Genomic DNA, 12,231 nt, shown 5'->3' with positions numbered 1-12,231 from the left:
TGTTAGGGGTCTTGCCAGCAGCAGCAGAAGAGCACAAGGATAACAAAGACTTTTCCTGGGGAGATGATGACATTTCCTGGTTTTTGGAGGTAGCTGTTCTGGATGGGGCAATGAGTTTCTTCTGGATCAATGATGTCTGGTCTCCTTTCCCTTTGCTGCTGCTTTTGCCACATGCTTGCACCTTGGGCCTGGACATGCCAGTGCTGCAGACAAACGGTTCAGTTAGTGCTGGGACAAAGTGAGGTCAGCTAATGTCCTGGGTCTCCTTGCAGCTGACCTCCCAGCTGGATTAATAGAACAAAGCAGTAAAGCTTCCCGCTGCTTGCAGTCCTCTGAAATCCTACAAGACTGGCACTGTGAGGATTGTGTTTTCCACCTCCTAGCCTGCTTCCCTGGATCCATTCATGTCAAATAACCTCCAGTCTGGAGATGTATTTCTCCTGTCTAGGTTCTCTCTGCATTGTGCAGGAGTACTTCATCCCCTTTGGAAAGCCCTGCTCAAGAGAGATGCCGAACGTGCTGGCTGTGTTTGCCTCTTTTGTTCCTTCCGTCACCTGATCGTGCTCTTTAGGGCTTTTGGCTAAAGCAGAAGTGTTGTGCGTGGAAGTAGGTTGAGAAGGGGCCTTTGCCAGTTCTCCGACGTGTCTTTTAAATTCCACAGACTGATTCCAAAGGTCATGGGAAAGTGTCGACCAATTTGACACTTCCTGCTGCAGTGGGCAAGAGTTTGGATGCGCGCTCTGTTGCAGTGGAGCACGGCAAAGGTAATTTCAGAGGGACTAAATGGTTACCTTTGTAAAGTTCTCTGGGGTGACATGGCTGGGGAGAAAGCAGAGTGAAATAAGCCCTCAGAGTAATGACATGCCTCTTACGTCTTTTGTTAGGGGTCTTGCCAGCAGCAGCAGAAGAGCACAAGGATAACAAAGACTTTTCCTGGGGAGATGATGACATTTCCTGGTTTTTGGAGGTAGCTGTTCTGGATGGGGCAATGAGTTTCTTCTGGATCAATGATGTCTGGTCTCCTTTCCCTTTGCTGCTGCTTTTGCCACATGCTTGCACCTTGGGCCTGGACATGCCAGTGCTGCAGTGTGCAAGTTTCGAGCTGGCTTCCCGCCAAGTCCCCCGAAACTCGACAACGAGGACCCGCCTCCCAGAGAGGGAAAAGAGAAAAAAGAAACAAGCAGCCAAAGCTATAGCAAAAATATGTATATATATATATATATATATGTTTTATATATGAGACAGATACACAAAAGGAGAATACCACACACTGGGGGGGGGGGGAAGGGGGGAAGGGAAGGGAGAAGGACAAAAAGGGGCAAGGACCGCACAAGTCAAACAACCAGCCGAAGGCAAATTAGCAAAAATCTCACCACTTCCCTTCGAACAGGCAGGATGGCTGGACACGGCCCTTGGCTCTCCCCTCACGGGTGGCAGATAACAGCAGTCACTGTAGGCCTCGGCTCCAGATAAGCCCGACCGAAACAGGGACCCACCGTTCTCGAACCTCGCCGGAAAGGAAGAGAGCGAACTATCTTATCCATGCCTTATTTATACCCTAGGTTACGTAAAGGAATAGCATGGAATACTTCCTTGGTCACCTTCCTAGTTCCTTCCTGGTTACAAGCTGGTTTCCAGGAAGGCCTAGACTGAAACCACCACATGCAGACAAACGGTTCAGTTAGTGCTGGGACAAAGTGAGGTCAGCTAATGTCCTGGGTCTCCTTGCAGCTGACCTCCCAGCTGGATTAATAGAACAAAGCAGTAAAGCTTCCCGCTGCTTGCAGTCCTCTGAAATCCTACAAGACTGGCACTGTGAGGATTGTGTTTTCCACCTCCTAGCCTGCTTCCCTGGATCCATTCATGTCAAATGGTTCCCTTATGACCTACAGTCTGGAGATGTATTTCTCCTGTCTAGGTTCTCTCTGCATTGTGCAGGAGTACTTCATCCCCTTTGGAAAGCCCTGCTCAAGAGAGATGCCGAACGTGCTGGCTGTGTTTGCCTCTTTTGTTCCTTCCGTCACCTGATCGTGCTCTTTAGGGCTTTTGGCTAAAGCTGAAGTGTTGTGCATGGAAGTAGGTTGAGAAGGGGCCTTTGCCAGTTCTCAGACGTGTCTTTTAAATTCCACAGACTGATTCCAAAGGTCATGGGAAAGTGTCGACCAATTTGACACTTCGTGCTGCAGTGGGCAAGAGTTTGGATGCGCGCTCTGTTGCAGTGGAGCACGGCAAAGGTAATTTCAGAGGGACTAAATGGTTACCTTTGTAAAGTTCTCTGGGGTGACATGGCTGGGGAGAAAGCAGAGTGAAATAAGCCCTCAGAGTAATGACATGCCTCTTATGTCTTTTGTTAGGGGTCTTGCCAGCAGCAGCAGAAGAGCAGAAGGATAACAAAGACTTTTCCTGGGGAGATGATGACATTTCCTGGCTTTTGGAGGTAGCTGTTCTGGATGGGGCAATGAGTTTCTTCTGGATCAATGATGTCTGGGCTCCTTTCCCTTTGCTGCTGCTTTTGCCACATGCTTGCACCTTGGGCCTGGACATGCCAGTGCTGCAGACAAACGGTTCAGTTAGTGCTGGGACAAAGTGAGGTCAGCTAATGTCCTGAGTCTCCTTGCAGCTGACCTCCCAGCTGGATTTGTAGAACAAAGCAGTAAAGCTTCTTGCTGCTTGCAGTCCTCTGAAATCCTACAAGACTGGCACTGTGAGGATTGTGTTTTCCACCTCCTAGCCTGCTTCCCTGGATCCATTCATGTCAAATAACCTCCAGTCTGGAGATGTATTTCTCCTGCCTCAGTTCTCTCTGCATTGGGCAGGAGTACTTCATCCCCTTTGGAAAGCCCTGCTCAAGAGAGATGCCGAATGTGCTGGCTGTGTTTCCCGTCTTGTGGCTTCCTCCACCTGATCCCGCTCGTTAGGCCTGTTGACTGAAGCTGAAGTGCTGTGCGTGGAAGTGGGTTGAGAAGGAGCCTTTGCCAGTTCTCCGACGTGTCTTTTAAATTACACAGACTGATTCTGACGGTCCCTGGGATGTGTCGAAAAATGTGCTGTTTCCTGCTGCATTCGGCAATAGATTGGACGCGCGTGCTGTGTTAGTACGGAGCGGCAAAGGTAATTTCAGAGGGACTAAATGGCTACCTTTGAGAACTTCTCTGGGGTGACATGGCTGGGGAGAAAGTAGAGTGAAATAAGCACTCAAAGACATGCCTGTTACCTTTTGTATAGGGGCCTTGCCAGCAGCAGAAGAGCAGAAGGAAGACAATGACTCCCCCTGGGATACTAAGGTACCTTCTCTGGAGGAGGCAGTGAGGTCCCGCTGAATCAATGGCGTCTGAGCTCCTTTCCCTTTGCTGCTGTTTTTGCCACACGCTTGCACCTTGGACCTGGACATGCCAGTGCTGCAGACAAAGTGTTCAGTTAGTGCTGGGACAAAGTGAGGTCAAGCTAATGACCTGGGTCTCCTGGCAGCTGACCTCCCAACTGGATTTCTAGAACAATGCAGTAAAGCTTCCCGCTGCTTGCAGTCCTCTGAAATCCTACAAGACTGGCACTGTGAGGCTTGTGTTTTCCACCTCCTAGCCTGCTTCCCTGGATCCATTCATTTCAAATGGTTCCCTTATGACCTACAGTCTGGAGATGTATTTCTCCTGCCTAGGTTCTCTCTGCATTGTGCAGGAGTACTTCATCCCCTTTGGAAAGCCCTGCTCAAGAGAGATGCCGAATGTGCTGGCTGTGTTTGCCTGTTTTGTTGCTTCCGTCACCTGATCGTGCTCATTAGGGCTTTTGGCTAAAGCAGAAGTGTTGTGCGTGGAAGTGGGTTGAGAAGGAGCCTTTGCCAGTTCTCAGACGTGTCCTTTAAATTACACAGACTGATTCCAAAGGTCAAGGGAAAGTGTCGACCAACTTGACACTTCGTGCTGCAGTGGGCAAGAGTTTGGATGCGCGCTCTGTTGCAGTGGAGCATGGCAAAGGTAATTTCAGAGGGACTAAATGGTTACCTTTGTAAAGTTCTCTGGGGTGACATGGCTGGGGAGAAAGCAGAGTGAAATAAGCCCTCAGAGTAATGACATGCCTCTTACGTCTTTTGTTAGGGGTCTTGCCAGCAGCAGAAGAAGAGCAGAAGGATAACAAAGACTTTTCCTGGGGAGATGATGACATTTCCTGGCTTTTGGAGGTAGCTGTTCTGGATGGGGCAATGAGTTTCTTCTGGATCAATGATGTCTGGGCTCCTTTCCCTTTGCTGCTGCTTTTGCCACATGCTTGCACCTTGGACCTGGACATGCCAGTGCTGGAGACAAACGGTTCAGTTAGTGCTGGGACAAAGTGAGGTCAGCTAATGTCCTGGGTCTCCTTGCAGCTGACCTCCCAGCTGGATTAATAGAACAAAGCAGTAAAGCTTCCCGCTGCTTGCAGTCCTCTGAAATCCTACAAGACTGGCATTGTGAGGATTGTGTTTTCCACCTCCTAGCCTGCTTCCCTGGATCCATTCATGTCAAATGGTTCCCTTATGACCTACAGTCTGGAGATGTATTTCTCCTGCCTCGGTTCCCTCTGCATTGGGAGGAGTACTTCATCCCCTTTGGAAAGCCCTGCTCAAGAGAGATGCCGAACGTGCTGGCTGTGTTTGCCTGTTTTGTTGCTTCCGTCACCTGATCGTGCTCATTAGGCCTTTTGGCTAAAGCAGAAGTGTTGTGCGTGGAAGTGGGTTGAGAAGGAGCCTTTGCCAGTTCTCAGACGTGTCTTTTCAATTCCACAGACTGATTCTGAAGGTCCAGCAGAAAGTGTGCTGCTTCCTGCTGCAGTGGGCAAGAGTTTGGATGTGCGCTCCGTTACAGTGGAGCACGGCAAAGGTAATTTCAGAGGGACTAAATGGTTACCTTTGTAAAGTTCTCTGGGGTGACATGGCTGGGGAGAAAGCAGAGTGAAATAAGCCCTCAGAGTAATGACAAACCTGTTATCTTTTGTTAGGGGTCTTGCCAGCAGCAGGAGAAGAGCAGAAGGAAGACAATGACTCCCCCTGGGATTCTGAGGTACCTGCTCTGGAGGTGGCAGTGAGGTCCCGCTGGATCAATGGCTTCTGGGCTCCTTTCCCTTTGCTGCTGCTTTTGTCCCACGCTTGCACCTTGGACCTGGACATGCCAGTGCTGCAGACAAAGTGTTCAGTTAGTGCTGGGACAAAGTGAGGTCAAGCTAATGTCCTTGCAGCTGACCTCCCAGCTGGATTTGTAGAACAAAGCAGTAAAGCTTCTTGCTGCTTGCAGTCCTCTGAAATCCTACAAGACTGGCACTGTGAGGATTGTGTTTTCCACCTCCTAGCCTGCTTCTCTGGATCCATTCATGTCAAATAACCTCCAGTCTGGAGATGTACTTCTCCTGCCTAGATTCTCTCTGCACTGGACAGGAGTACTTCATCCCCTTTGGAAAGCCCTGCTCAAGAGAGATGCCGAACGTGCTGGCTGTGTTTGCCCATTTTGTGGCTTCCGCCACCTGATCCTGCTCGTTAGGCCTGTTGGCTGAAGCAGAAGAGTTGTGCGTGGAAGTGGGTTGAGAAGGAGCCTTTGCCAGTTCTCAGACGTGTCTTTTAAATTACGCAGACTGATTCTGACGGTCAAGGGAAAGTGTTGCCAATTTGACACTTCCTGCTGCAGTGGGCAAGAGTTTGGATGCGCGCTCTGTTGCAGTGGAGCACGGCAAAGGTAATTTCAGAGGGACTAAATGGTTACCTTTGTAAAGTTCTCTGGGGTGACATGGCTGGGGAGAAAGCAGAGTGAAATAAGCCCTCAGAGTAATGACAACCTGTTATCTTTTGTTAGGGGTCTTGCCAGCAGCAGGAGAAGAGCAGAAGGAAGACAATGACTCCCCCTGGGATTCTGAGGTACCTGCTCTGGAGGTGGCAGTGAGGTCCCGCTGGATCAATGGCTTCTGGGCTCCTTTCCCTTTGCTGCTGCTTTTGCCCCACGCTTGCTCCTTGGACCTGGACATGCCAGTGCTGCAGACAAAGTGTTCAGTTAGTGCTGGGACAAAGTGAGGTCAAGCTAATGTCCTGGGTCTCCTTGCAGCTGACCTCCCAGCTGGATTTGTAGAACAAAGCAGTAAAGCTTCTTGCTGCTTGCAGTCCTCTGAAATCCTACAAGACTGGCACTGTGAGGATTGTGTTTTCCACCTCCTAGCCTGCTTCCCTGGATCCATTCATGTCAAATAACCTCCAGTCTGGAGATGTATTTCTCCTGCCTCAGTTCTCTCTGCATTGGGCAGGAGTACTTCATCCCCTTTGGAAAGCCCTGCTCAAGAGAGATGCCGAATGTGCTGGCTGTGTTTCCCGTTTTGTGGCTTCCTCCACCTGATCCCGCTCGTTAGGCCTGTTGACTGAAGCTGAAGTGCTGTGCGTGGAAGTGGGTTGAGAAGGAGCCTTTGCCAGTTCTCCGACGTGTCTTTTAAATTACACAGACTGATTCTGACGGTCCCTGGGATGTGTCGAAAAATGTGCTGCTTCCTGCTGCATTCGGCAATAGATTGGACGTGCGCGTGCTGTGTTAGTACGGAGCGGCAAAGGTAATTTCAGAGGGACTAAATGGCTACCTTTGAGAACTTCTCTGGGGTGACATGGCTGGGGAGAAAGCAGAGTGAAATAAGCACTCAAAGACATGCCTGTTACCTTTTGTATAGGGGCCTTGCCAGCAGCAGAAGAGCAGAAGGAAGACAATGACTCCCCCTGGGATACTAAGGTACCTTCTCTGGAGGAGGCAGTGAGGTCCCGCTGAATCAATGGCGTCTGAGCTCCTTTCCCTTTGCTGCTGTTTTTGCCACACGCTTGCACCTTGGACCTGGACATGCCAGTGCTGCAGACAAAGTGTTCAGTTAGTGCTGGGACAAAGTGAGGTCAAGCTAATGACCTGGGTCTCCTGGCAGCTGACCTCCCAACTGGATTTCTAGAACAATGCAGTAAAGCTTCTTGCTGCTTGCAGTCCTCTGAAATCCTACAAGACTGGCACTGTGAGGATTGTGTTTTCCACCTCCTAGCCTGCTTCCCTGGATCCATTCATTTCAAATGGTTCCCTTATGACCTACAGTCTGGAGATGTATTTCTCCTGTCTAGGTTCTCTCTGCATTGTGCAGGAGTACTTCATCCCCTTTGGAAAGCCCTGCTCAAGAGAGATGCCGAACGTGCTGGCTGTGTTTGCCTCTTTTGTTCCTTCCGTCACCTGATCGTGCTCTTTAGGGCTTTTGGCTAAAGCAGAAGTGTTGTGCGTGGAAGTAGGTTGAGAAGGAGCCTTTGCCAGTTCTCAGATGTGTCTTTTAAATTCCACAGACTGATTCCAAAGGTCAAGGGAAAGTGTCGACCAATTTGACACTTCCTGCTGCAGTGGGCAAGAGTTTGGATGTGCACTCTGTTGCAGTGGAGCACGGCAAAGGTAATTTCAGAGGGACTAAATGGTTACCTTTGTAAAGTTCTCTGGGGTGACATGGCTGGGGAGAAAGCAGAGTGAAATAAGCCCTCAGAGTAATGACATGCCTCTTACGTCTTTTGTTAGGGGTCTTGCCAGCAGCAGGAGAAGAGCAGAAGGAAGACAATGACTCCCCCTGGGATTCTGAGGTACCTGCTCTGGAGGTGGCAGTGAGGTCCCGCTGGATCAATGGCTTCTGGGCTCCTTTCCCTTTGCTGCTGCTTTTGCCCCACGCTTGCTCCTTGGACCTGGACATGCCAGTGCTGCAGACAAAGTGTTCAGTTAGTGCTGGGACAAAGTGAGGTCAAGCTAATGTCCTGGGTCTCCTTGCAGCTGACCTCCCAGCTGGATTTGTAGAACAAAGCAGTAAAGCTTCTTGCTGCTTGCAGTCCTCTGAAATCCTACAAGACTGGCACTGTGAGGATTGTGTTTTCCACCTCCTAGCCTGCTTCCCTGGATCCATTCATGTCAAATAACCTCCAGTCTGGAGATGTACTTCTCCTGCCTAGATTCTCTCTGCACTGGACAGGAGTACTTCATCCCCTTTGGAAAGCCCTGCTCAAGAGAGATGCCGAACGTGCTGGCTGTGTTTGCCCATTTTGTGGCTTCCGCCACCTGATCCTGCTCGTTAGGCCTGTTGGCTGAAGCAGAAGAGTTGTGCGTGGAAGTGGGTTGAGAAGGAGCCTTTGCCAGTTCTCAGACGTGTCTTTTAAATTACGCAGACTGATTCTGACGGTCAAGGGAAAGTGTTGCCCAATTTGACACTTCCTGCTGCAGTGGGCAAGAGTTTGGATGCGCGCTCTGTTGCAGTGGAGCACGGCAAAGGTAATTTCAGAGGGACTAAATGGTTACCTTTGTAAAGTTCTCTGGGGTGACATGGCTGGGGAGAAAGCAGAGTGAAATAAGCCCTCAGAGTAATGACAAACCTGTGTTATCTTTTGTTAGGGGTCTTGCCAGCAGCAGGAGAAGAGCAGAAGGAAGACAATGACTCCCCCTGGGATTCTGAGGTACCTGCTCTGGAGGTGGCAGTGAGGTCCCGCTGGATCAATGGCTTCTGGGCTCCTTTCCCTTTGCTGCTGCTTTTGCCCCACGCTTGCTCCTTGGACCTGGACATGCCAGTGCTGCAGACAAAGTGTTCAGTTAGTGCTGGGACAAAGTGAGGTCAAGCTAATGTCCTGGGTCTCCTGCAGCTGACCTCCCAGCTGGATTTGTAGAACAAAGCAGTAAAGCTTCTTGCTGCTTGCAGTCCTCTGAAATCCTACAAGACTGGCACTGTGAGGATTGTGTTTTCCACCTCCTAGCCTGCTTCCCTGGATCCATTCATGTCAAATAACCTCCAGTCTGGAGATGTATTTCTCCTGCCTCAATTCTCTCTGCATTGGGCAGGAGTACTTCATCCCCTTTGGAAAGCCCTGCTCAAGAGAGATGCCGAATGTGCTGGCTGTGTTTCCCGTTTTGTGGCTTCCTCCACCTGATCCCGCTCGTTAGGCCTGTTGACTGAAGCTGAAGTGCTGTGCGTGGAAGTGGGTTGAGAAGGAGCCTTTGCCAGTTCTCCGACGTGTCTTTTAAATTACACAGACTGATTCTGACGGTCCCTGGGATGTGTCGAAAAATGTGCTGCTTCCTGCTGCATTCGGCAATAGATTGGACGCGCGTGCTGTGTTAGTACGGAGCGGCAAAGGTAATTTCAGAGGGACTAAATGGCTACCTTTGAGAACTTCTCTGGGGTGACATGGCTGGGGAGAAAGCAGAGTGAAATAAGCCCTCAAAGACATGCCTGTTACCTTTTGTATAGGGGCCTTGCCAGCAGCAGAAGAGCAGAAGGAAGACAATGACTCCCCCTGGGATACTAAGGTACCTTCTCTGGAGGAGGCAGTGAGGTCCCGCTGAATCAATGGCGTCTGAGCTCCTTTCCCTTTGCTGCTGTTTTTGCCACACGCTTGCACCTTGGACCTGGACATGCCAGTGCTGCAGACAAAGTGTTCAGTTAGTGCTGGGACAAAGTGAGGTCAAGCTAATGACCTGGGTCTCCTGGCAGCTGACCTCCCAACTGGATTTCTAGAACAATGCAGTAAAGCTTCTTGCTGCTTGCAGTCCTCTGAAATCCTCCAAGACTGGCACTGTGAGGATTGTGTTTTCCACCTCCTAGCCTGCTTCCCTGGATCCATTCATTTCAAATGGTTCCCTTATGACCTACAGTCTGGAGATGTATTTCTCCTGCCTAGGTTCTCTCTGCATTGGGCAGAAGTACTTCATCCCCTTTGGAAAGCCCTGCTCAAGAGAGATGCCGAATGTGCTGGCTGTGTTTCCCGTTTTGTGGCTTCCTCCACCTGATCCCGCTCGTTAGGCCTGTTGACTGAAGCTGAAGTGCTGTGCGTGGAAGTGGGTTGAGAAGGAGCCTTTGCCAGTTCTCAGACGTGTCTTTTAAATTACGCAGACTGATTCCAAAGGTCAAGGGAAAGTGTCGACCAACTTGACACTTCGTGCTGCAGTGGGCAAGAGTTTGGATGCGCGCTCTGTTGCAGTGGAGCACGGCAAAGGTAATTTCAGAGGGACTAAATGGTTACCTTTGTAAAGTTCTCTGGGGTGACATGGCTGGGGAGAAAGCAGAGTGAAATAAGCCCTCAGAGTAATGACATGCCTCTTATGTCTTTTGTTAGGGGTCTTGCCAGCAGCAGCAGAAGAGCAGAAGGATAACAAAGACTTTTCCTGGGGAGATGATGACATTTCCTGGCTTTTGGAGGTAGCTGTTCTGGAGGGGGCAATGAGTTTCTTCTGGATCAATGATGTCTGGGCTCCTTTCCCTTTGCTGCTGCTTTTGCCACATGCTTGCACCTTGGGCCTGGACATGCCAGTGCTGCAGACAAACGGTTCAGTTAGTGCTGGGACAAAGTGAGGTCAGCTAATGTCCTGGGTCTCCTTGCAGCTGACCTCCCAGCTGGATTAATAGAACAAAGCAGTAAAGCTTCCCGCTGCTTGCAGTCCTCTGAAATCCTACAAGACTGGCACTGTGAGGATTGTGTTTTCCACCTCCTAGCCTGCTTCCCTGGATCCATTCATGTCAAATGGTTCCCTTATGACCTACAGTCTGGAGATGTATTTCCCTCCGGTCTAGGTTCTCTCTGCATTGTGCAGGAGTACTTCATCCCCTTTGGAAAGCCCTGCTCAAGAGAGATGCCGAACGTGCTGGCTGTGTTTGCCTCTTTTGTTCCTTCCGTCACCTGATCGTGCTCTTTAGGGCTTTTGGCTAAAGCAGAAGTGTTGTGCGTGGAAGTAGGTTGAGAAGGGGCCTTTGCCAGTTCTCAGACGTGTCTTTTAAATTCCACAGACTGATTCCAAAGGTCATGGGAAAGTGTCGACCAATTTGACACTTCCTGCTGCAGTGGGCAAGAGTTTGGATGCGCGCTCTGTTGCAGTGGAGCACGGCAAAGGTAATTTCAGAGGGACTAAATGGTTACCTTTGTAAAGTTCTCTGGGGTGACATGGACTGGGGAGAAAGCAGAGTGAAATAAGCCCTCAGAGTAATGACCAACCTGTTATCTTTTGTTAGGGGTCTTGCCAGCAGCAGGAGAAGAGCAGAAGGAAGACAATGACTCCCCCTGGGATTCTGAGGTACCTGCTCTGGAGGTGGCAGTGAGGTCCCGCTGGATCAATGGCTTCTGGGCTCCTTTCCCTTTGCTGCTGCTTTTGCCCCACGCTTGCACCTTGGACCTGGACATGCCAGTGCTGCAGACAAAGTGTTCAGTTAGTGCTGGGACAAAGTGAGGTCAAGCTAATGTCCTGGGTCTCCTTGCAGCTGACCTCCCAGCTGGATTTGTAGAACAAAGCAGTAAAGCTTCTTGCTGCTTGCAGTCCTCTGAAATCCTACAAGACTGGCACTGTGAGGATTGTGTTTTCCACCTCCTAGCCTGCTTCCCTGGATCCATTCATGTCAAATAACCTCCAGTCTGGAGATGTATTTCTCCTGCCTCAGTTCTCTCTGCATTGGGCAGGAGTACTTCATCCCCTTTGGAAAGCCCTGCTCAAGAGAGATGCCGAATGTGCTGGCTGTGTTTCCCGTTTTGTGGCTTCCTCCACCTGATCCCGCTCGTTAGGCCTGTTGACTGAAGCTGAAGTGCTGTGCGTGGAAGTGGGTTGAGAAGGAGCCTTTGCCAGTTCTCCGACGTGTCTTTTAAATTACACAGACTGATTCTGACGGTCCCTGGGATGTGTCGAAAAATGTGCTGCTTCCTGCTGCATTCGGCAATAGATTGGATGCGCGTGCTGTGTTAGTACGGAGCGGCAAAGGTAATTTCAGAGGGACTAAATGGCTACCTTTGAGAACTTCTCTGGGGTGACATGGCTGGGGAGAAAGCAGAGTGAAATAAGCACTCAAAGACATGCCTGTTACCTTTTGTATAGGGGCCTTGCCAGCAGCAGAAGAGCAGAAGGAAGACAATGACTCCCCCTGGGATACTAAGGTACCTTCTCTGGAGGAGGCAGTGAGGTCCCGCTGAATCAATGGCGTCTGAGCTCCTTTCCCTTTGCTGCTGTTTTTGCCACACGCTTGCACCTTGGACCTGGACATGCCAGTGCTGCAGACAAAGTGTTCAGTTAGTGCTGGGACAAAGTGAGGTCAAGCTAATGACCTGGGTCTCCTGGCAGCTGACCTCCCAACTGGATTTCTAGAACAATGCAGTAAAGCTTCTTGCTGCTTGCAGTCCTCTGAAATCCTACAAGACTGGCACTGTGAGGATTGTGTTTTCCACCTCCTAGCCTGCTTCCCTGGATCCATTCATTTCAAATG

At 50.2% G+C, this 12,231-nt stretch overlaps 1 protein-coding gene across 1 annotated transcript in view; it reads left to right on the top strand.

Moving 5' to 3' along the window:
• The first annotated feature begins 1,977 nt into the window (after positions 1 to 1,977).
• Positions 1,978 to 12,231, top strand: part of LOC114002941 — a 47,340-nt gene continuing 37,086 nt past the window's right edge. Inside the window, exons 1-13 of the mRNA XM_039390709.1 lie at positions 1,978 to 1,986; positions 2,132 to 2,234; positions 2,355 to 2,437; positions 3,869 to 3,971; positions 4,092 to 4,174; positions 7,310 to 7,412; positions 7,533 to 7,594; positions 9,024 to 9,126; positions 9,241 to 9,299; positions 9,883 to 9,985; positions 10,996 to 11,057; positions 11,630 to 11,732; positions 11,847 to 11,905. Coding sequence (XP_039246643.1) covers positions 1,978 to 1,986; positions 2,132 to 2,234; positions 2,355 to 2,437; positions 3,869 to 3,971; positions 4,092 to 4,174; positions 7,310 to 7,412; positions 7,533 to 7,594; positions 9,024 to 9,126; positions 9,241 to 9,299; positions 9,883 to 9,985; positions 10,996 to 11,057; positions 11,630 to 11,732; positions 11,847 to 11,905 — 1,035 coding nt within the window. The remainder of the gene's footprint in view (positions 1,987 to 2,131; positions 2,235 to 2,354; positions 2,438 to 3,868; positions 3,972 to 4,091; positions 4,175 to 7,309; positions 7,413 to 7,532; positions 7,595 to 9,023; positions 9,127 to 9,240; positions 9,300 to 9,882; positions 9,986 to 10,995; positions 11,058 to 11,629; positions 11,733 to 11,846; positions 11,906 to 12,231) is intronic.

The sequence above is a fragment of the Pipra filicauda genome, unplaced genomic scaffold (assembly GCF_003945595.2).
Source record: "Pipra filicauda isolate LSUMZ 115617 unplaced genomic scaffold, ASM394559v2 scaffold862_size64592_pilon, whole genome shotgun sequence".
Taxonomy (NCBI): domain Eukaryota; kingdom Metazoa; phylum Chordata; class Aves; order Passeriformes; family Pipridae; genus Pipra; species Pipra filicauda.
The sequence above is the reverse complement of the archived record's forward strand: the minus strand, read 5'-3'. Positions and strand labels throughout refer to the sequence as shown.